Source organism: Lotus japonicus, chromosome 1, assembly GCF_012489685.1.
Source record: "Lotus japonicus ecotype B-129 chromosome 1, LjGifu_v1.2".
Taxonomy (NCBI): Eukaryota; Viridiplantae; Streptophyta; class Magnoliopsida; order Fabales; family Fabaceae; genus Lotus; species Lotus japonicus.
The window spans coordinates 130,011,623-130,033,860 of NC_080041.1; the positions used below are offsets into that span (position 1 = coordinate 130,011,623).

The window sequence follows — 22,238 nt, forward strand, 5'->3', positions numbered from 1 at the left end:
TCTGTTATTTCAACTCAAGCAAACCCTAGTGCCTTTGCTGCTGCTGAAGTATATAAAAATGGATGAAGACCTAAAGCTTGAAGACCACCGAAGCTAATATAGAGAGATCAAGTGTTTTAGGGTTGTTCATTGTTCTTTGTCCTTGTTTCTTGTGAACAAACTTTGCTCCCTGATTCTATAAAGCAAAGTTGTGTTATGTGTTCTTTGATTCTTCAAACTCTGATTGTTGATTGTTTGTTACCAATCACTGTGGCAGTGATTGAGGGAAAGTGAGAGGGGCTCTCATACTTAGGTTAAGATATTAAGTAGAAATACACTGGGTAGATTAGGAAGTGAACTATGAACTGTAGTGTTCATGAGTGTCTGTAATTCTTGAATCTTGAGATAGTGGATTTCCTTTCTATGGGTGAAAACCCTCCAGACGTAAGTGATGTTTCACCGAACTGGGTTAACAATTACTGTGTCCTGTTTACTTCTGTTTTTAAAAGTTTTTGTTGTTACTATTAGTCAGTTGTCGAACCGGATGTCCCAGCATCGCGTTCGACATCTGTCCTATGCGAGAACCGTAATTACAGGAACCATTTTATTTTGGTTTTTCTCCACATTCTTTTTTGGTGATCTAGAAATTTGCCTATTATTTTGTCAACTTTGTCCACGTTTCAACCCAAAGATCTCTTGGGTGAGGGGGCATGTTAAGATATAATATAAAATCATTCATATGCCTTTTACCGAACAACTTAAGCTTTTATGATAATTGGTTGTTTGACAATGGAGAGAAATATGTCTGAATATCATTATTATTTACAAAATATGATTCTCCATCAATATCCACTAATATGTGTGATAGTATAAATAGGGTCTCTGTTCAACTAGAGGTTCCCCAAGCAAACGAGTTAGTTAATGTCATAGAAGGAAAAGGAAAGGAATATAGGGGAGTGAAGACAAAATGGAATCAACTCATGTGATATCCATTAGCAATGAAGAAGACAGTGTTGTTCCTGTGAAGGAGGTAAAGACACTCCAATTTCTATTTAGGCAAAATAAAATCCACAGCTCTCCTGCCCCCATTACTACTTCTTATCCAAAGGATAATAAGCAGAAGAAAAGTGACCATAACATTAGGAAGATTATTCACAGTATCAAAGTTGGAATCTCCCTGGTTTTGGTTTCACTCTTGTACATTTTGAATCCTCTGTTTGAGCAAGTAGGAGAAAATGCTATGTGGGCTCTCATGACTGTAATTGTCATCTTTGAATTCTCTGCAGGTACTTTTCTTAGATTATTACTCTTTATTGCAAATATGCAAGATAAAAATAACATTTATAGCGTGTTTTGATCGACTTCTTTTTCCTCATAATCAGTTCTTCTGACACCAAAAAACTATATATATATATATAAACTTCTTAAAATTGATTTTACATTTAGAATCAATTGTCCAAGGATTCCCAAACATGCACTTAGTAATGTATTGAAGCAATGATGCTAAACATGAATCAAATTGATCAATGTGTCAGGTGCCACCTTAGGAAAGGGCTTCAACCGTGGAATAGGAACTGTTGTTGGAGGAGGACTTGGTTGCTTAGCAGCAATTTTGGCCCAATGCATTGGAGGGATTGGCAGCTCAATTATCATAGGAACTTCAGTATTTATCTTTGGTAAGCTTTTGATAAATCTCCTTGAATCAGTTTGAGAAAGACTCCAAAAAATATTTTCAAGTTTCTTGGCTTCTATAACTAGTACTAGAAATTTTAGTTGCACTGACAATACTAATAGGATGCTTAGATCAATTTAGTGCCTATTAGGAATCATGTGTTTTGTATTTCTATTGCTACACATTTCAACACAAATTAGAATGTGTTTTTTATCAATTCATATCTCTTAAAGTGAATATGATTTCGGCCAACTTAAACATAAATATAGATGCACACATAACTTCTATCTAACCGTGCATTAGCGTGTGCGCATAACACATTTGCAAACACGCTATTGTTTTTTATCAGAATTAATTCTCGTGCTCTATAATTACTTACATAAATTTCTCCAGATATTTGATTTTGACATGTATGAAATTCACTATTCAGGATCGGTGGCTACATATTTTCGACTGGTTCCAAGCATCAAAAACAAATACGATTATGGAATGATGGTACTCATTCTCACTTTCAATCTAGTTGTGGTTTCTGGTGCACATCCTGGTTTGAAAGTGTGGGACATAGCCAGAGAACGTTTCTTGATAATCCTGATGGGTTTCATCGTGTGCATTTGTGTGAGCTTGTTCGTATTTCCCTTGTGGGCCAGTGATGAATTTCATGATTCCATTATCTCAAGATTCCATGACCTTGCCAATACAATTGAAGGTAACATATTCTGCTTTTAACTTATTAGATTTTTTATCTAGTCAGCAAGAATATGATAAGAATAACATGGTGTATTTTAGTAAGGTAAGTCTTGGTCCCTGGATCAACTAAAAGAGGCAAAAATAGAAAGTGGCTACAGTTTTGATATGATCAATACCAAGTTGTTTAGATATTATAATTTTAGTTTTAAATTAAAAACAAACTATTTCCTCATTTCAAAATAGTTTTTATTTTAGTTTTTCATTAAAGGTGCACACAGGTTAAATTTCAAGTGTTTTTACCTTCGAACTTAAACCAAACCAACCAGACAATATTCGGGTTGATTAGGTCGTTAAGATAATAATAAATCTTGAATATAAAAAAATATTAAAAATTTAAAAAAAATCGTAAAAAATTGTAAATATGTTACAAATGGCATCAAAATGACGCAAAATAATTGTCAAATAACATGAAATAGTATCATTTAATGTATTTTAGAAAGTAACATAAAATTTATTAAATAAAACATTATTATGCATTTGGGTAAAAGGTTGGTTTGGATGGTGCATTCGCGAACCTGATACCCAAACCAGACTTGATCAAATTCCATAAAAATTCATCTAATTAGACTCATTTGCTCAATTCAATCCACACTTTTGCTATCATATCCGGTTGGGTTGATTGGATCTACCCGACTCATGTGCACCCTTATTTTTCACGTATATTTTATAAAATGATTGTTGTTTTAAAAATTAATTTGCTATATGTGCCACGAAACTCATGACTTCCTAACGTGACATATGTTATTTTCTAAAACATATATCTATTAATTAAAAAAGAAAAAAGAATTTGACGAGAAACATGGAATATATACTACTATTCTTGCATTTTGTCTTGCCTTTTACGTAACAAATAACAATATTCTTTAGAGTTTCAAGACTATTTATCATATATTCTTCATATATATCATTATCTAATATTATATTTCTCGCATACCTTTCAATTTTTATCTATTATAATTCTCACCATTCACTTCAATTTAACTCTACTATTACCTATCATCAATTGTGTGTGCATTACTTTATATTACAACTGTTGTTTTGGAATGGTGGAATAGCAACAATGATATATACACACCTCATTTTTTAAACACTTCATTTCCACCTTTTTTTGTTTTTACCTCTCTCATCTTATCATCTATCATATCTCATACTTTCTCTCTCTTACTTTTTCTTTTCTTCCTATCTCTTTCCTCATTCCACCTCTTCCCCCTCAAATAAGAGGTGTGTAAGTAACATTATTCATGGAATAGGAAGAAAGAAACTCATCGTGTTTCATAACAGGTTGCTTAGAGGAATGTTGCAAAATGATTGATGAAAATGAAAATCAAGCCAGTGATGGCTTCTCAGTTTGCAAATCGGTGTTGAACTCCAAGTCAAAGGATGAATCATTGGTATGTAGTTTTTTAATTTCTTTCCCAAACTAGACCATATTTTTTTTTTTGAAAAGAACTAGACCATATATTTTCAATTAGAAAAAACTACATATTATGTTGAGCTATCATTTTAGACCAAAGTTTATTCTTTTCTTTTCAGGCAAATTTTGCAAAATGGGAACCCTGGCATGGAAAATTTGGATTTTGCTACCCTTGGGAAAAGTACTTAAAGATTGGAGAGATTCTTCGAGAGTTAGCTGCGTTCATTCTTGCAGTGGGTCGTTGTCTCCAAGCCTCAAAACAGGTAGCTAGCTATCACAATTATAAATACTAGCAATCTTGTAAGGGAGTTGTTTTTGGCACACTCAAAATTATAAATAACATGGTTAATTTATTTTTTATATTTCTTTAATTTCAAAACTTCCTTTTAAATAAAAATGTACATCATTTTTTGCACACTGTTTTAGGCAAAATTTTGTTTTTTGAGTGTGCTAATATCATTCAAAGGAAAAATGTATTTAATTTTTTTAAACACATTCTATATGAAAAATGTGCTATCATACATTTTTTTAACTTAAAGGTTATATGTTGACTTTCTAAAAATGGACGAATCATAAAAAAAAATGTATGATAAAATTTGTTTAAAAAAATGTGTTGTTAGCATTTCCTTATTCAACAAAAAAAAATGGTCAAATCTTATTCAACAAATTTTTTTTTGGTCAATCTTATTTTTTTTTTGTCAATATTTGGTCAATCTTATTCAACAAATTTGTATAGTTGCAAAATGATAAGAAGAGATTTGATGGGCTGATCATTTATTTGGGTTCAATGAATCTTTTTTGGTGAAGCCCACGGCATCTTTGAGGGAGTCAAATTTGGTCCAATTAGAACCATGTGAAGCAATTGGGTCAAGACTTGCTTGGACTCTTCGAGAACTCGGAGATAGCATGAAGCAAATGATGAAATGTGAAGCAGAGGCTGGAACTTTTTTGGCTAAGTTAAAAGTACTGAGAACAGAGCTAAGCTTGGTGATTTCAACGTCCATGGTAGCACAACTTGAGAATGAGGAAGTTCTAGCCATTGCAAGTTTAGTGTTTTTGCTTATGGAAGTGGTGGAGAAGGTAGAGGAATTGGTAAAAGAGGTGGTGGAACTTGGAGATATTGCTCGTTTTCGCAACCATGTAACTCCAGTTTCTTCCTAGAAACTACGCACATATAGGATATGTACAATAAGCCATTTCCCAATTTTGGGGTCAAATATTATAGATGTATTTTGAGTATTGTACATATTATCCGAAGTAATTGAGGTATGATATGGAGCAAATAAAATTATAGGTGTCCGAATTCTATGAAAATAATGTCAAATAAAAGATAATACTACATCGATGTCATTCTTTTTATGCACATCTACTTTTTTATTTAGCCTGTAAAATTGGAAGAGAATCTAAAATATTTTATGGATGCATTACTTTTTTTGGTACATAAGTGCTTAAAGAGACAAAACACAAAAGAGTGGCGCGGTAGTCCTCTGTTAACAAGGGGATGGCAGCCGCCGGAGGGCTCGCCAAGAAGCTAAACCACAAACTACATTCTTCATTCATCAGCAATTCTCCTGAAGTTGGACCATATAGATCATGAGCGTTGCTTCGGTAACAATTTAAAATAGGATGATATAGTACCATTCTGTTCATTTTTTAGAACAAAATACTATATTATGAAAGTTTATTTTAGAAACAAACATGACAAATTAAGACAAATGAGTATGGAACACCTCCATTTTTGAATGTGATAAAAGAAATTGACATAGATCATAAGTACCAAACCTAGTACAAATGAATTCAACTCAGGATCCTCCAAGGGACTTTTGTGAGAATGTTGGCTAGCTGATCTTTACTATTAATGTAGTTAATGATGGTACATCATAATTCATAAAACACTCTTTCTCTTACAAAATGACAATCAATGTCATTGTGTTAAATTCTATCATAAAAAACTGGGTTAGAGGTTATGTGAAGAGCAATCTGATCATAAAACAACCTTATCCGTGAGATTTCTACAAATTTTAGCTATTTACACTAGATATAGCAGCAACTTCCAAATTCTTATTTTCTGAAGTATAACGTTTATCAGGAGATCTAGCCTAATTTGCAGCATTTGAATAACCAATCACCTACTTATGACTATTATTCTAATATAACAGATCTTGACCAGGAAATTTCTTCACATACCTGATACCTCAAGATTCCAATAGTTGCATCCCAATAATTATCACAAGAAGACTGAAGAAACTTACTACCACAGAAATAGCAAATGAAATGTTTGGGCGAGTAATGGTAAAGCAATTTAGCGACTTGCTATTATTCTATGGTGGTTTTAGCATTGGCGTAATAGTGCAGTTTTTTAGGATTCTCCCTGGACCGTGGAGTATGTTATAGTAGATCATGATTTCCATTACGGATTGTGATGAATTCTTAAATCATTCTTTTGTCTTTGTTTCCTCCAGCTCTAGCAAGTGTCTTTGGTCTTGCCTGAGTGGGTCTACAATTAAGCTTAATACTGATGGTAGTTTTGATAGGCACATACAATTGATTGGTTTTGGTGGGCATGTTTGTAAATTTAGGGGTGGGAATAGACTGGGCCTAGGTAGGCTTTGCTTAAATATGTTTAGCCTGTTTAAAAATCTTAAGGTCTGAGCCTGGCTTATGGCCTATCAAAGGCTTTTTTTTGAGCCTGGCATGGGCCTTCCGAAAGTCTGGCTTGGCCTGGTAGCCTGTTTAAATGCCCGTTTCACAACAAGAGTTTTACGTTTGTTAACAAATTTATCTGTAAAGAAACTATCAAACCTATAAGCTAACGGGTTAAATTATACTAAAATAATATTTTCAACAATCAGACTTATAATATTATTAGCTAATAGGTAGTGATAAAACTAAACGAGATTATGTTGGTTTCTTAGAGTTGAAGAGCCAATTTAAAATCACACGTCATATTAAGATATTTAAATACGTCATATATTTATTTTTAAAAAGACTTATAACTTTCAATCGTTATATAAGTCAATTTGCTTAAATATATAAAAATCTCAATAAGTATATAATATCAATATATTATTATAAACTTCTAATATATAGACATCATCAAGGGTAAAATATATTTATACTTATCATATTTACAATTTACCAAAAAAATAATAATCATATTTACTTAAATAGGCTAGCCTGTAAGGCTTACAAGGCTTGTTGAATGGCCTGAGCCTGACCTTTTTAACTAAATAGGCTTTTCAAAAAGCTTAAGTCTTGCCTATTTACCAAATTGGTCTGGCCTGGCCTGGGCCTGTGTTAGGCTAGGTCATAGGCCCCTACGAACGGCTTGACATATTCCCACCCCTGCTCGTAATGTCTCAGCCGCTTGGCAGGGTGGGTTTTTAGGCTCCACTATAATGGGTCTTGTGCGCTCTCAGCTGAGTTGATATCTATCAAGCATGGTCTTCTCTTAGCCTGTGATTGGGTTTTCGGTGTCATTTATGAAAGTGACTCGCTTGATGCTATTCGGATATTGGACTCCCCCTTTAGCGTCGCTCTTGGGAGTTTTGCTGGTGGAGATAGTGGATATCTCTACCCGTCTGTGGTGTGTTTATTTATGTCATGTACTGCATGGGGCTAATATGTGTGCTAGGCTTGCCTCCAGTGTCGTGTAAAGGCCAAGGCCAATAAGGCTATAGCCTAAGGCCCCAAACCAAGAAAACAAAAATTTAGGCCCCCAAAAAAATTGTTACTATTAAAAAATTTAGTATTGAGATCACACATTCACCTACCTGAAGAATCTTTTTTAGTAATTTTTACACATATTAGACCAATCAATTAGTTTTTATAAAGACATGATTTGAACAATTTTTGCAATATAAGACTAACTTTTATTTTTGATTTGATTCCAAAAAAAATTTAAGCTTTAGATGAGGATAAATTGCTTGATTATAAAAATACTAGTATTTTTTACCCGTGCGATGCACGGGGATATTCATTTTTGTTTGTTGTCTGTAATTTTTAAAAAACTTGTGTTAATTTTATTTTGTTTATTCAAATAATTATAAAAGGCACTATCAAGTGTGAGTAAGTCTAACATACAAATAAAATGACAATTTTGAGCTGTTTATAAGTAAGATGATTCATACACCTAATGTTTTAAGGTTTTAGATGAAAGATGAGGTGTTCAACACACTTGTGTTTGCTGTTTACCCAATGTGATGATGTGATGATCCCTCATAGTTTTAAACATATTTTTTGCCCTAACGCCACCATGATATTAATGTTGTCAACTCAAACAGTATTGTGTCCAATGAGAGTATTTGAAATCAACGAAAAAACATGTGAATATTAAGCTGAGTAATATCTCATTTACGGTCTGAATATTTGATTATTGTCAAAATGAACCTCATCAATATTTGTATACCACAACAAAACACAACAATGTGAATCTCCTATGTAAAGGGTTTGGCACGAAGCAGATTTAAAAAAAAGAAGAAGAAATTGGGACATTTATAAGATATGAGGCAAATAGAGTAGGATATAAGTTACAAAGATAACTCTTTTATTAGATATTTATGACTCCATAATCATGATACTGTTTTGATCACACTAATTAAATTGGGGTGATTTACAACATAAAACCATCTTATTTTTCATGTTTTTTATGTCTTTCATATAATTAATCCACTTAACGTTTGAAAATGTGAAGAGTTTGACAAAAGAAATGTGAAGTTTTTTATAATATGCAAAGTGATTAACATTTAAGGAAAGAAACTGAGTCTCTAATGATAGCTCAAGTGGTAAGAGCTGGGAGGCATATGGGTAGGGGAGAGGAAAGTCTAGAGATCAATCCCGAGAGGGTGTAATTTATCTTTCCGATGTACCAAAAAAAAGGAAAGAATCCGAATAAAAAAGATTGGTGTACATAAAAACAATATAATCCACTATTGGACACCTACACTTGTGATGGTTTTAGAACACCGAAAAGTGTATAAAAGGTTCAGAATCCAAAAAGACAAAAGCATATAATAATTGCAAAAAAATAAAATTCATAGTGAAACACATACAAATCAATGAGCCAACAAATCTATGAAATCATATACGAAAACTGGCAAAAGAGTATGGACAAATAGGTATTTATACCTATAATTTAAGCTTTACAGAAGATTGAAGGTTTAAAAAAACTGAAGAATATTGAAGGTTTGAAAAAACTGAAGAATATTGAAGGTCTCTTCAAAGGTTCTTAGGACCCCTATGTGAATGCATTGATTTTTATATTTAAGTTTAGTGAATAGATTTGGAATGCAAAAGGACAATGAGATTGTTATGAAACGAACGGTCATGATTGAATATAGAAGAATAATTTGCATTTTTACCAAAATAATTATAGTCAAATTTTCAATGTAGTATAATAAAATTTTAAATTATTATTTTATCCTCAAGGTTGCGAAAACTTCTTCTTTATTATATCTAAAGAATGACCAAAATTCATTAAAAATTCAATTTAGATCTAATATTAGTTAACAGGTAAAAAATTATTTAATTTGTTAATGTATCAAAACTATTTTGTAGATAAATTTTTGACCCGTGTCTTTTTGTGTATTAGCATTAAATTTTTTAAAATTGATATTATTTTTGTTATCATTATTAAAATAGAGTTTCTAAATTAACATAATAAAATTAATTTTACTTAAGTATAAGAAAATATGAATTTGAATTTTTTTTAGTTTTGCGATAAATGCGTTTGACTTTTTAAGAAGCGTAATATTTATATTTCTTTGTGGTTGTTTTCTAAATATTGAATGATTTAGTTTAGTTTTTATATAAATATTTAACTTTTTTTTTGCGATGTCCTAACAAAACTTAACAACCTTTATGAGTTTTTGAATGGAAAAATCAAATGAACACTACATGTTCTCCAAAAATCATCAAATTTAAATTTATCATAAAGGTAGAAGAATTAAAAAAAAATAAGAATAAAGAATACTTGGAACTATTCTTAGAAACCGAACCCTTGGCTATTGTTGTTTTTCCTTCCAAATTTCCAATGGGGTGCAGAGAAAAGAAGTCCAACACTTCTTGTTTACTACATTGAATGTTATGATATGAGATCCTCTGTTGCAGCATCATATACCATTTGGCCATTATAGAGACTTGACATGGGTACAACCTTCTCAGCATGACTCCTACAACCTACAGGTAGAAGAACCACCGTGTCTGAGGTATACAATATGGGTCATTGAGGGCTGGGGGGGATAACCTTTCATGGAATTCTATGTTTTTTTAACAGGATGAACAAACAAATCAAAAGAACTCATTATGGTTTTTTGTGGGTGCATAAATAAAGGAAATGATAAATGAAGAGAAGAACACATGTACCAAAACAAACAACATCCATTCAAGGGCTATAGCAAAATATCAAAAGAAAAATAAGTAGAAGTTGTTGTCATTAAAAAGATCAACCTTATAATTTTTCAATTGAGCAAAGAGAAGTGCCTGCTTTCATTAACACAATCTTCCTTAGGTTTTGAAATAGAACTTGGAAGATTGGACTGGTCAAAATAACTAACTTAAAAAAAAAGATTTCATTCTGATATAGAATGATTTTATCAGTCCAAAATAGTTAGAATAGACACATTCAAAACATGATATTCATAACTGGAACCTATGAGCTAACAGACAAAAACAAAAATTGATGAGGTGATATTAAAAGTGTATCTTTCATCATCATAATCCTTTTTTGGCACATATTTGCTTGATTTATAAACTTTAAAAAATACTATATCATGGAATTCTAAATGAGGTAAACTTTTATAGCAACATAATGAGTTATGCTTATTATTATTATTATTATTATTATTATTATTATTATTATTATTATTATTATTATGATTATTATTATTCTATTTTTTAATTAAATTAAATATACTTGAACAAATATGTCAGTTTGTGAAAGTAACTTTTTTTTTGGTAAAATAAATATCGATATAAATTATATGAAAAATGCATTAAAATAAATTAACATAAGTGCATCACCTGATGAGCTATCATGGTCTACATCTTCGTCTTCATCAGATAAAACATGATCGTGGTCGAAATTGTGTGAAGCTGCTTAGCAATTTATAAGGGGAGTTTATTAAAAATATGCTATAATTTAAATTTTCATGTCAGTGGAAAGTCAAGACACTTGAAGAATCAATATCCTAACCGAGATCTAAAAGATGCATGGAATGTCCCCCACCTCTTTTTTAACAATGCAATTGAGTTTCATCTTCGTTGATATCATTTTGAGTTAGACCACCAATTGAATTATGTGTACTCTTTTTCCTACCATAGGTTTTTATCCCATTTGAGTTTTTCCTATGAAGGTTTTAATGAGGCACAACGCTAAATGTAATTTTCTTGCTTCGGTTGGTATTTTGAAATGACTTATCTATGAGAGGATTATTCTCATGAAACATTTCTTATTAATAATATTCCATTTTGATGTAAAAATAAAACAATAATAAAAAACCTAGATTAAATTAAATGGCAGATACTTACTTCTTATATCATTGACATGACTTCTCCAACCCTGTGAATTTCGGTTTCGTGTCGAGGCCTTTACATGGGAGATACTATTGTTATGCTTTGATTTGCTGCATTGTTTTGTTCAAATATTTCCATTTAAAAGATTTTTTAGGGAATATATAAAAGCAATTTAGATAATCAAGCAACGACACAAAATAACTGAATTTTTTTTGTTTTGGAAACATACCATTTGAAATGTTAGGTTGTTGAATACTTGCAGAAGTTCCTTCGTCGTTGACATGGTTTCTCTGAACCGGTGAATTTCTGCTTCGTGCCAAACCCTTTACATGGGAGATTCACAATGTTGTGGTATACAAATATTTACATTGAAAATATTTTTTAGAGAATATATAAAAACAATTTAATAAACAAACCACCAACACAACATAAATCAAATAAAAGTTGTTTTACGATTAGAAATGTTAGATTGTTGAAACCTCACAGAAGTTCCTTGGCTCGATTGATTTGATTCTATGTTAGAATTAGGCATTATATGATAATGGTGGATTCATGAATGTTAAACTTATAGAAAAATTGGATAAGAAAAAAGAAAGAATTAACAAATTGATATGTACGAAACTTACTTGTGTCGTTGGTCGAAGATCCATAATTTGATGAATTATGCTTGTGATCTTCATCTTTCAGCCTCATTTAGAGGGCGATAAACAATGGTTCTTTTGCAAACCAAGTTATCTATTTTTGAGACTGAGGCATATGCAACAACGCGAAAGGGTGAGAAATCGTTTCAGAGATAAATATTTTTGAGTTGGAAATTGTGTGTTGAGATGAAGACTTTTTTGTTATTTATATAGTAAGCAAATGGGAATGGAGTTATAGAAGTGGAATGGTTTTTTCTCTTAGATTTAATTATTTATTTTTGTGTCATGATTAGATATTTTGATGTAGGATTTTAAACGAATTTTGAAGGTTACAAATTTTTAAACTTCTTCTAAATTATTCTCCTAATTTATATGTAACTTCTAAATTGCATTAATATTTTTGTAAAATCTTTTGTGCTTATAAAAATATGTAGCATATATGCACATTTAAGACATTTTTTATTTTCTATGCAATAATAGAAAGCATGAGTATATGATTGTAGAATATGAATGGTTGTTGTAACATCATTAGGTAATTTAAAGTGGGATGCTAAAGGGTTATATTTTTAAACTTCTTATAAATTAATTTCTTAAATGTATGTAACTCCTAAATTGCCCTAATTTTTCTAACTTCTCATAATCCACTATTAGGCACTTTTTTTTTGCAAATCATTATTAGGCATTTTGGTAAATCAAATGTTTGTGAATCAACGGCTGAGATTCAATCCAAGTGAAATAAATTACTTTTTTACTAAAATACCCATGCCCAATTTTCATAGTTTTTAAAATTAATTGTTGAATGACTGGTTTGCCCCCAAAGTTGCTCAAACTCTCCCTTTATATAGTTTATAGATGATAAATGATATTACACCTAAAAATCTAAAAGATTAAAATAAAATTGATTTTTATATAATATATTAAGGCTCTTCCCTTGGTGGTCTTGGGTCCTTGCTCTGCAAATTTGAAGGAAACTTTGCATCAGACCTACCCTGAGTCTCTTTATATTTTATCGCCTCTATTTGCTTGAGTGTTAGTAATAAATGTTACTTTAATATTTTTTGTCTTAGGTTCCAAAATGCTTGTACACGGCTCTGCTTGCCTCCATGGAGTTGCGGCTTCAAGTCTCTCTCTAGAATTTGTCCTTACCCCGGCTGAGTTGAATCATTTACTTGCTTCGGATTGGCATTGTTATGCTAATCATGTTTAGTTTGTTATTTTTCTTGTTTTTAAATTCCATTGTTCAAAAAAAATATTGAACATGCACGTCAAAACGTCAAACAAAACAAAGCTTAAATGGCCGGCAATTAAGTAGAGCACGTTTCTCTTCTAGAAATCTCCGCTGGGATCCACCTTGTCACAACCCAGGTTCATGTAATTCAATCAACTTCTGAGGTTCTTAAAAATAAATCAATAAACATGATCATATGGACCAAAAGATATTCATTTTTTTTAGCTCTTTGTGTAACCCTTGAGCTTATCAAGCAGCGTTGTCCACAACTTTCTCCTACTACCCTGAGGAATCATAAAAAAAAGATCAAGGCCCTTGAAGTGCAAGATACTACTCCAAATTGTGTCATTACAATACAACTAACAAAAAACAAAAGCTTTGGTATTATATTAAAATATAAACAGCATAATTAAACATACACAATAATAAATGTAGTATATAAGTGTTTATTAGGTGTAATCATTTATATAAATTAATATGACCAGCTTATGAAAATAAAATTATAAGAGTATATAAATAAACCGATACAAGGTTAATTTAAGTGGTACATGCTTAATTTTTCTTTAGCAAAGTCTCGGGTTCGAGCCTTATTCATTGAAAACACTTTCATTGGAAGAATTAGCTAGCTTCACCATATAATATTATTTTCCAAAGTGAGGATACTTTTATTAAAAATGAAAAGAATAAAAAGGAGCTCATACATAAGTCATAAATTGTTATCAAATCAACTCTAGCCACTACAATAGAATGAATTCAGTGAGAGATAACAGAAAGATGAACCTCCCTCCAATACACTTGTCAACTGTGATTGGTTTGTTGTTTTGCCTGTTGTGGAGTGTTGCTGATAGTGTTCCCAACACCAACATCACCAACGTTCTCTGCAACGGTGTCACCTACACCTCAGGGGACCCTTTTGCAATTAGCTTAAGCTATGTCCTTAGCGACTTAGAAACACAAACTCCAGCTCATAAGAATTATGACTACCACAACATTTCACCTTATCCTAATGCATTTGCCTATGGTCATGCTTCTTGCAACCTCAATCTCACGTCCTCTGACTGTAAAACCTGTCTTGGAGCTGCTATACAGGACATATATGACACATGTCGGACGCCACGGGTAGGCGCTCGCTCGGTGCTCCGTGATTGTTCACTCAGGTACGAGCAATACCCGTTTGACGATTAGCATGTTTGGATTCACGTTCAAATCTTTCAAAATCCCTTCTGCTCACACAAAAGCAACTAGAAGTAGTTTGACTTCTTCCAAAATCAATTCTCATTTCAACGTGAGAATCTACTATCTATCCTGCATTAGAAACAAAAGGTTGGAGCTATGTATGCATTGGTTTTCAAGATTTCATCTGAAAGGTTTTTGTTTTGTAACTAATACTCTCACTTTGTAGTGTGATTTACCAGTCTAGTTTTGAGTATCATCTTCTCCTTGTTTTGTTCCCCTTTTTTATAGTCTAGGAACACTATGCATGTTAAATAAGATGTCGGTTGCTTGATTTAAAATTTTCAAAAGGTCAAAAGGTAAATTGCTCAATATACCTCACTTGATTTGATTTTTTTGGGAGAATAAAATGTCTTTTTAAAGTAGATTTTAAAAAATTATTGAGTCTAACCTTGAATTCTCGAAATCAAATGTATTCTACAAGAATTGAATGTGTTTGCTTCTGAGACACTAAAAGCTACTAATATCAGCTTTTGAAATACAAGATTCTGGTCACAGCTTTTGAGTCAATTTTGTATTCAACACTCAGAACATGATCCAATTGGCATGATACATTATTCAAGGAAAATTTCAGCCTCAAACTCGGTTATTAATTAAGAATGCGTTTAGGTATAGAGCTCAATTAAACACTCATTTACAAACTAGTCTAACCAATTTATAATGATAATCTCAAAACAACTTGTAAATAAATCGTAAGTTATTTTCACTAGCTTAATCAAACACTTACATACGTGGTTATGCAATAAGTTAAGTTGAAATAAAATCTTCTCACACCTAAGCGATGTCAATATTGAAAGAAACTTCGTGGATGAAGACTACAAAAATGTGCAGAGTGCGGTTCAAGCAAAGTGCATAATGTCAATTTCAAGAAAATTAATATTCAACAACGTATAAGCATTATTCAAAGGGAATTGAAAATACAAATAAAAAGTTTGATTTTTGAAGCTTCACGTACAAAACAATCTTGGAACTTGTACAAGGTTATGCATGAACCAATGATAGAGGCGTAACGATCTTCCCGGATCACAGTTCAAGTTAATGGATTGTCAGAAAACTCCAAGCACCATGCAGAGGAATTATTCCAATGCATTTGTTTATATGAATTATAGCGTTTTTCCAACAAAAAATAAACCAAGGACTTTCTATATACTATGTACAAACCGAAACATCAAGGACTCAATAATGTCTACTACACTTTTGAAGACCAAAGTAATATGAAATTTACAACAAAACAGAGAAAAAAAAAGTTGTATATATGCCTTCTGAATTCTGATCCAGTGTATATGTATTTTTCCCCTACAAAAGCTATCCCTGAAATTCAAAATCCAACATAAGTTCCCATGTGGGTGTGTTCACCTACAATGGCAGACCACTACAAAGAGGGTCATCAATCAATCATTTTGAAGGAAATTAGAATAGCTTAGGACCTACTTCTAACATGTTTGAATCGGGTTCTCTTGAATCAGTTCTGAAATTTAGAAGCTATTCACAAAAACTTCTTTCAAGAACTCGGTATGATTTCAGAATTAATTGTAGATGCGCTTCACTTGAGAACACAAATTAGTTAGACGCACTAACTATGAGACTGACCACTGATGCCAAAATCAACTTCAAGCTTCACATCATTGATCAATGATAGAGATGGCAGCACAGCAAGAGTTGGCAAATGTTTGTATAAGCATGTTCTTTGCAAACTGTATAGACTGATTATACTGAAACTTGAGAAACTCTTGTTGTATTCCGTTCGCGAAAAGCCGTAGTCCGTTCGCGAAAGGCCTCCCGCTTAAGAAGAAGTGCGTAAAGAATCTCATTCCATGAATCGGGAACACCGGGGAGGCACCAATGGCTGCAATCTTGCCGCTGCATAGAGGCTGGGCCCTTGTCTTGCCCAAGGTAGTAAATAGATGCATGGCCATCTTTCCTGCGTGACGACATTTGGGTGACATTAAGCAAGTCTAACTTCAAAACTCTAGATTTACTCGTGTGCTCTGATAAGACATCAAAGACAGTTCTGAAATGCATGTCAGAGACTTCAGGGATGGAGCCAAGATCAGGTAGCGTTTCCAAGTTACAACCACCACCGGTGTTCCAATTACCACCCCTGCACCATCCATCATGTGTTATGGACCATTCATATCTTTATCCATAAGTTAGCAGTCATTAATCATTACAGGTACAGAGAAATTATTCATCAACAGTTTCCTATCATGCAGCTAATGTGGTTGGAAAGCAAACGCAAATTTTGTAGTAAAAAAAAAGGTGCTAAAAAGAGCCATGTAACAGTATAGTTTTTTTGAGTTTAAACCAATGTCAGTTCATCAACGCTAATAAATATATTGGAGGAGGAGCACTGTAACTGAGTTTGCCATTAGAAAATTATTGACAGACAAAACACAGACACAAGCATAGGCAAATCCATTTGAAAGATTACACAAACCTGAAGTGCACAGGAGCATAAGTTCGGAAAAGGACATAAGTTTTGTTTGTGTTTACTTCACTAGCAATCCAATCAACTACAGTCTGAACTGATTTTCTGAACGCATCCTCTGTAGTCATATTCATCTTCACTTCCACCCCTAATTGGAAGTAACAGCCCCTAAGTAAAACAATGAGCCCAAGATCAAAGTCACATTATATTGATTTTTTGACACTAGTCACATTATATTGACAGCTTAACCACATATGGAGTAAAAAATTTAACAAAGTAATATATGCTACTCCATGCTTTTTGATACCATGGAGATAATAAAGCACAGATAACCATAACTTATGTATATAAGCATATCCAGGCAAAATTTAAAGTAGTTTGTGGATACTATAGTGAACACTGTCACTGCCCCTGCATTGCAAAATTTCTTCATCTGAGCAATGAACATGGCAGTGTCATTATTACCCTCGCAAATGAGGTGCATAGAGGATTTGCTTTGATCCCTTTCGCGGTTAAAGTAATAGATTTCTTCTGACCTCTTTATCTTCTACTACATGTATTATTGTTGCTGAGATTGTTAATTTTACCAATCAAATATTTTTTATATGACTTCCTCCTTAAGTGAAATTGAACTCTTAAATAATCAATTTCATGTGTTCAATCTTCCAAACAGTTTTTGTATCGAAAAAGGAGTATTGCGGCCAAAACACTTGTATCAAAAAATATGTTAGTCCCTTTATAAGCTTTCAGCGCAATGAAAGCAGCGGCTTGTAAGCATCTAAACCAAAGTAAGAAAGAATTCAATCTATCATAATAAATTCTCTTCTTAGAAACCTCACCTTTATTTGTATAAACTGTATTAGTAATTAAAATTCCAAAATGGAGGGTCACTTCAAGATTTAATTTTAAGAATAACAGTCCAGTTGAGTGTAATAACAAAATACTTACAGTTTCAGAGTCTTCTCATAATTCCACCAGTGTCCAGCATTGAGAACCAACACATCTGCATCTCTCCAGTGATGAGATATCCAGTCCATGCGATCCACTCTCAGAGTCATTTTTACCTCTTTAGGTGCTCCAGGTGGAGGCCGTCCTTGTACTACTAGAAATGGTGACCTGTAGTATTCAACGGTGCAGTTGAAATCTTCAAACTTGAACGCCAAGACGCCCATGTGTTTCGTGATTGGGCTCCCATTAACCTCGTAGACAGCACTCTTGTTTTTAATGGCAGAAGAGAGCATACAAAGGAGTGATTCCCATTGATTCCTTCCAATTGAATCACCAACAAAAACTAGCCGCTTGTTCCGTAGCTTTTCCAACATATTCCTTGCTTCAAATCTGTTACAAGAGTAAAGCCCCACAATATATTAAATTCCAAGAACCTAGTTAAAAGAACTGAATATAGTACGCTGTATACACAAGCAAAATGATCCATAAGATGCAAATCAAAAAACAGTTGAGTGCAAGACAAGGTGTCCAATTAAGAGTAGAAACACAAAAAGAGCTTACCCCTAAATAAAAATTTATTTAATTTCTTCCTTTTGGGATAAAGAAAAATAGACACTCTGAGTAGCTATTGAGCTTGATCCATACGCCAGAGTTTATGGAAAGGCAGGTAATGACAAGTGAAATAGGAAACAGCAGACAATGACAATTTAGGCACACCACTTGAAGAAAGGAATAACAAAAAGGTCCTTCTTCATTCATTCAAAATAGCTGATACAAACTCAACATCCTAATTTACTTCATACCAACACTCAACACCCTTTTCTACAATCTCAGCAACACACACAAAAAAAAGCCAAAAAAGAACAAACACTTGATCGTTACCGATTTACATCAAATACTCAATAGCTAATCACAAGTTAAACAAAAGGGTAGCTACTAACTCATCGAAATAGAATGATCTCAATCTACACGGAAGCATATGAATGGAGCTCATCCTATAAGCAAACAAAACTCTAAAATCATTTGTGATCAGAGAAACAGCACAAACAAACATTGATAGCCAACAAACAAAACCTTTTTTCTTCACTATTCTTAGCACTACCTTCTACCAACCATAATCAAAACAAAACACAAAAGCAAGCTTCAATAAACAAATCAGACCAAAAAGGAACAAAAAGGAACAAAAGGGGTGGGTTAAAACCTTGGCAAGTTGCAATCCTTGGGCTGCCATCGCCACTTGGTATAAAAGGCATCAGGCCTACCATTCTCAGAGCAGCGAAAGCCTTGATCCAAGAAGGAACAGTTAGCAGAATGGTAAAGTGGGTAAGTCTCATCCCAAACCCAGTTCCCATCAAACACATCACACCCATCACCATCTTGACCCAGAAACTGAACAGATGAAGAAGATGAAGAGAACGGCACGGGGGAGGAGGAGAAGTGCACGGCGAGGAGAGTGGTGCCCCTAGAGCGAAACCCACCATAATCAAGGTAGAAGAAGCAGGCAATGAAGAGAAGGGCAGCGAAGAAGAAACTCAGAGAAGGGTCTAGAGGGCTATAGCGCTTGAATTTCTTGAGGAAATCCAAGTGGGTCATGGTGGTGGTGTTGGATTCTTCTTGTTCATGGAGTTGAGTTTTCGTTTGGTTTTGGTTCTTATAGAAGAACAATCATTCGAAGTACAAGTTGAAGGTTTAAGAGAGGTGGGGTTGTGAAAGGGAAAGTGGGGTATAGTATAGAAGCAAAATGGGAAGAAGCATTAATGGCAGAGAAGCATGAGAAGAAGAAGAAGAAGGTGAAGGGAGATTGAAAAAGTGTATGTGGGTAGTGGTGGGGTATGTATGGCGGATAGGCACCAATAAATGGTGGCGGAGAGGGGCAGAATTTGGGGGAGTGGGATTCTTTTCTTTTTGCTATTCTTTTGGGTTTAGGGCGGCAATTTTTTAAGAATTTTTTTGGTAAATAGTCATTTCGGTCCTTGAATGTGGAACACGCTGATTAGTTAGTCGGTCCATGAACTATGCGTTAAATGCTGAGGTTGTATGAGGAAATATGTTATGTAGTTTCTGAGTGCGGCGATAGTTAAACAAGTTAGTTTATATGACAGGTATGACTGTTAAATGCTAACGTGATATAAACATTGGACATGTTAATCTTGAATGTGGCAAACTTTTTGAACAAATTAATCTCAATCTTAAAAACTTAAAATTCATCATATTTTTTTAAAAAAGTTAGTGGGAGATTCAAACTCACCAATTAATTGTCAACTAGTGGCACTTGACTCAATTGGCAAAAAGGGTGGTGATAATGTGCTAATTTTTTATTTTATGAATTTAATAATTTTTCTAAATTTTTCAATTTTGAGCCACGTATTATTTTACATTTTTTTGAAAGCGGATGGATTTATTTCTGATTACCATTAACGAGACATTAAGATAGCTCAAGTGGTAGGAGTTGAGGGACATAGGGTTGGGTAGGGGGGTCCATTGGTCGATTTCTAGTTAGTGCAATTTATCTTTCCGATGTAACAAAAATAAAACCATTAACAGGACATGATATATCTTTGGGACCATAGTCATTTATAAAGGTATTTATAGATCGTTCATTAATCCAATTTTCACACTGAAAAATATAAATTAAATACAATATTTTTTAGGAAAAGTGTTTCGTCATTGTGCCCTTACCAATTAAGCTGAATGTGTGATTAAAACAGTATGTATAGAACTGTGGGTAATTTTGTCAATATTTTAAAACTTTACAATAACGTGAGGAGTGGAGGGGCAATGGGATGGAATATTATGCCACGAGACGCGGAAGGTGACCACTATTAGTAGTATTTGTTTGCATCCACGTTTTGTAATCTATAAATGATTGTATTTTAATTTAATGTTTCATACTTTCTTGCTTAATGTGGTTAGTATTAATTGTATGCTCGTCGTTGTTTCGTACTCTTAGTTAGCTTACTCATAATTTGACTATAAATATTAAATATTATTGTATAACGTGTTTCCAAATATACTATTACTTCTTCATATTTCAAATTGATTTGATCCGTAGGGAAAAAAACGATTTTTTACACAAAAATGGAAAGATAAGTTCCTATGAAACAAAGATACATAAAAAACAGATCTAGGAAAGTATTTTTTTTTTGTTACAATCTAGGAAAGTATTTAAGAAAAAACATTAAGAGTAAGAGGTAAATTTAATCAATTTAAGGGAATGTATTCTGAAAATGAATGGGTTATGCCATTTTATTTTTTATTTTTATTTTGAAAAGGGGCTATGCCATTTTAAGAAGCATATATGCATATATTGTTTAATTTAATACAAAATGTTAAAAAGATATAAGAAGTGTGTACAAAAATAATACGAATCCAACCTGTCTAATTATGCCAGCTTATCAGCCAAGCCCATTAGTCGTTGGCCATTTTTCCCGCACTACTTACAAATTACAATATGAGCTAAAAATGAGCTAAAAATGACTTAATAGATATCTAAATTAGCTCTTAGGGTGTTCATGAGAGTTGTTGACATTTGTTATAGCTTTCCAACAAGATAAAAATCATCTCAATATCATTTCTATGAGGTAAAAGAGTTTAATTATTATGCACTAACAGTGTAAAAAAATTACACAATTATACAATTAGAATTAAAAAAAAAATTTAAGAATCAATCAAATTTTTTGGGGGTAAGAATCAACAATTTGTCATGTCTTAATTAAATTTGAATACAAATATGAATATATTTGAATGGATTCATGTGTAAAAAAAACTATATTGTCAGTGAATATAGTTAAATTTGGCATAAAATACATGCAAAATAGTGAAAAATAAAAATTAAAAGATAAAAATGTAAATTAAAATATATGAGTATTAAGAGAAACTAAAATGAAGCCAGGTAAAATTGGGTGGCAACAATTTAATTTCAATAAAAAAAATGTTTTCTTTTAGTCATTCAAAGATAAAAATGATCCAGTTCAAAAAATATTTAAACTAAATTTAATCATATTTAAAGTTAAAATCTGTTTTAAAAAAAAGTTAAAATCAAATCAATTAGTATAGAAAAGAATTACTAAATTTAATGAAATAATTATTGTCTTCAAAATCTTTGTAATCTCTTTTTCTTGAAATGAGATTGCTCGGTTCTCTTTGTCTTTGATGGTGGTGTATGGCCTCGAATGGCTCTGCCTGCACAGCGAAGCTATGTAAGCATGACGACGGTGTACTGCAGATGACAATCTGACGCCCAAGCTAGTGAGAGTAAAGAAAGAATCTCAAAATCTTGAAGAGCTCAGAGTTTTGCACGATGAACAATGCTTCATGCAAATGAACGACTACACATGTATTTATAAGTTTGGAGTCTATTATAATTGTCTCTCCAAATTGTTAGGAGGTTATGTAGAAGGACTTCCAAATTCCAAAATAGTGGCTACCCATGGGCA

The 22,238-nt window shown here is 32.8% G+C and overlaps 3 protein-coding genes and 1 long non-coding RNA gene across 4 annotated transcripts; 2 read left to right on the forward strand and 2 right to left on the reverse strand.

Moving 5' to 3' along the window:
- The first annotated feature begins 872 nt into the window (after positions 1–872).
- LOC130730722 (aluminum-activated malate transporter 13-like) lies at positions 873–5,051 on the forward strand. Its single transcript, XM_057582798.1, has 6 exons — positions 873–1,265; positions 1,515–1,655; positions 2,082–2,357; positions 3,680–3,789; positions 3,932–4,075; positions 4,620–5,051. The coding sequence occupies exons 1-6, from the start codon at positions 947–949 to the stop codon at positions 4,971–4,973; spliced, it is 1,344 nt and encodes a 447-aa protein (XP_057438781.1). The 5' UTR covers positions 873–946; the 3' UTR covers positions 4,974–5,051.
- A 5,779-nt stretch (positions 5,052–10,830) lies between these two features.
- On the reverse strand, positions 10,831–11,647 carry LOC130732684 (uncharacterized). The gene is made up of 3 exons (XR_009017103.1): positions 11,554–11,647; positions 11,340–11,434; positions 10,831–10,904 (listed from the first exon to the last, which is right to left on the reverse strand). It is a non-coding gene; the product is annotated as an uncharacterized LOC130732684 (long non-coding RNA).
- Positions 11,648–13,891: 2,244 nt separating this feature from the next.
- Positions 13,892–14,630, forward strand: LOC130730724 (antifungal protein ginkbilobin-like protein). The gene has a single exon (XM_057582800.1). It carries the CDS (start codon positions 13,941–13,943, stop codon positions 14,376–14,378), a length of 438 nt encoding a protein of 145 aa, XP_057438783.1. The 5' UTR covers positions 13,892–13,940; the 3' UTR covers positions 14,379–14,630.
- A 923-nt stretch (positions 14,631–15,553) lies between these two features.
- On the reverse strand, positions 15,554–19,670 carry LOC130730723 (protein trichome birefringence-like 10). The gene is made up of 4 exons (XM_057582799.1): positions 19,004–19,670; positions 17,803–18,192; positions 16,864–17,022; positions 15,554–16,527 (listed from the first exon to the last, which is right to left on the reverse strand). The coding sequence occupies exons 1-4, from the start codon at positions 19,393–19,395 to the stop codon at positions 16,134–16,136; spliced, it is 1,335 nt and encodes a 444-aa protein (XP_057438782.1). The 5' UTR covers positions 19,396–19,670; the 3' UTR covers positions 15,554–16,133.
- Between the last annotated feature and the right edge of the window lie 2,568 nt (positions 19,671–22,238).

Excerpts from the sequence above, each read along its gene's own strand:
- LOC130730722 (XM_057582798.1), top strand. The coding sequence starts at position 947 with ATGGAATCAACTCATGTGATATCCATTAGCAATGAAGAAGACAGTGTT. Across the intron at positions 1,266-1,514 it reads CATCTTTGAATTCTCTGCAG|GTGCCACCTTAGGAAAGGGC; the intron begins GTACTTTTCTTA and ends TCAATGTGTCAG. Across the intron at positions 3,790-3,931 it reads AGTCAAAGGATGAATCATTG|GCAAATTTTGCAAAATGGGA; the intron begins GTATGTAGTTTT and ends TTTTCTTTTCAG.
- LOC130730723 (XM_057582799.1), bottom strand. The coding sequence starts at position 19,395 with ATGACCCACTTGGATTTCCTCAAGAAATTCAAGCGCTATAGCCCTCTA. Across the intron at positions 18,193-19,003 it reads AAGGATTGCAACTTGCCAAG|ATTTGAAGCAAGGAATATGT; the intron begins GTTTTAACCCAC and ends CTCTTGTAACAG. Across the intron at positions 16,528-16,863 it reads TATGCTCCTGTGCACTTCAG|GGGTGGTAATTGGAACACCG; the intron begins GTTTGTGTAATC and ends TGGATGGTGCAG.
- LOC130730724 (XM_057582800.1), top strand. The coding sequence starts at position 13,941 with ATGAATTCAGTGAGAGATAACAGAAAGATGAACCTCCCTCCAATACAC.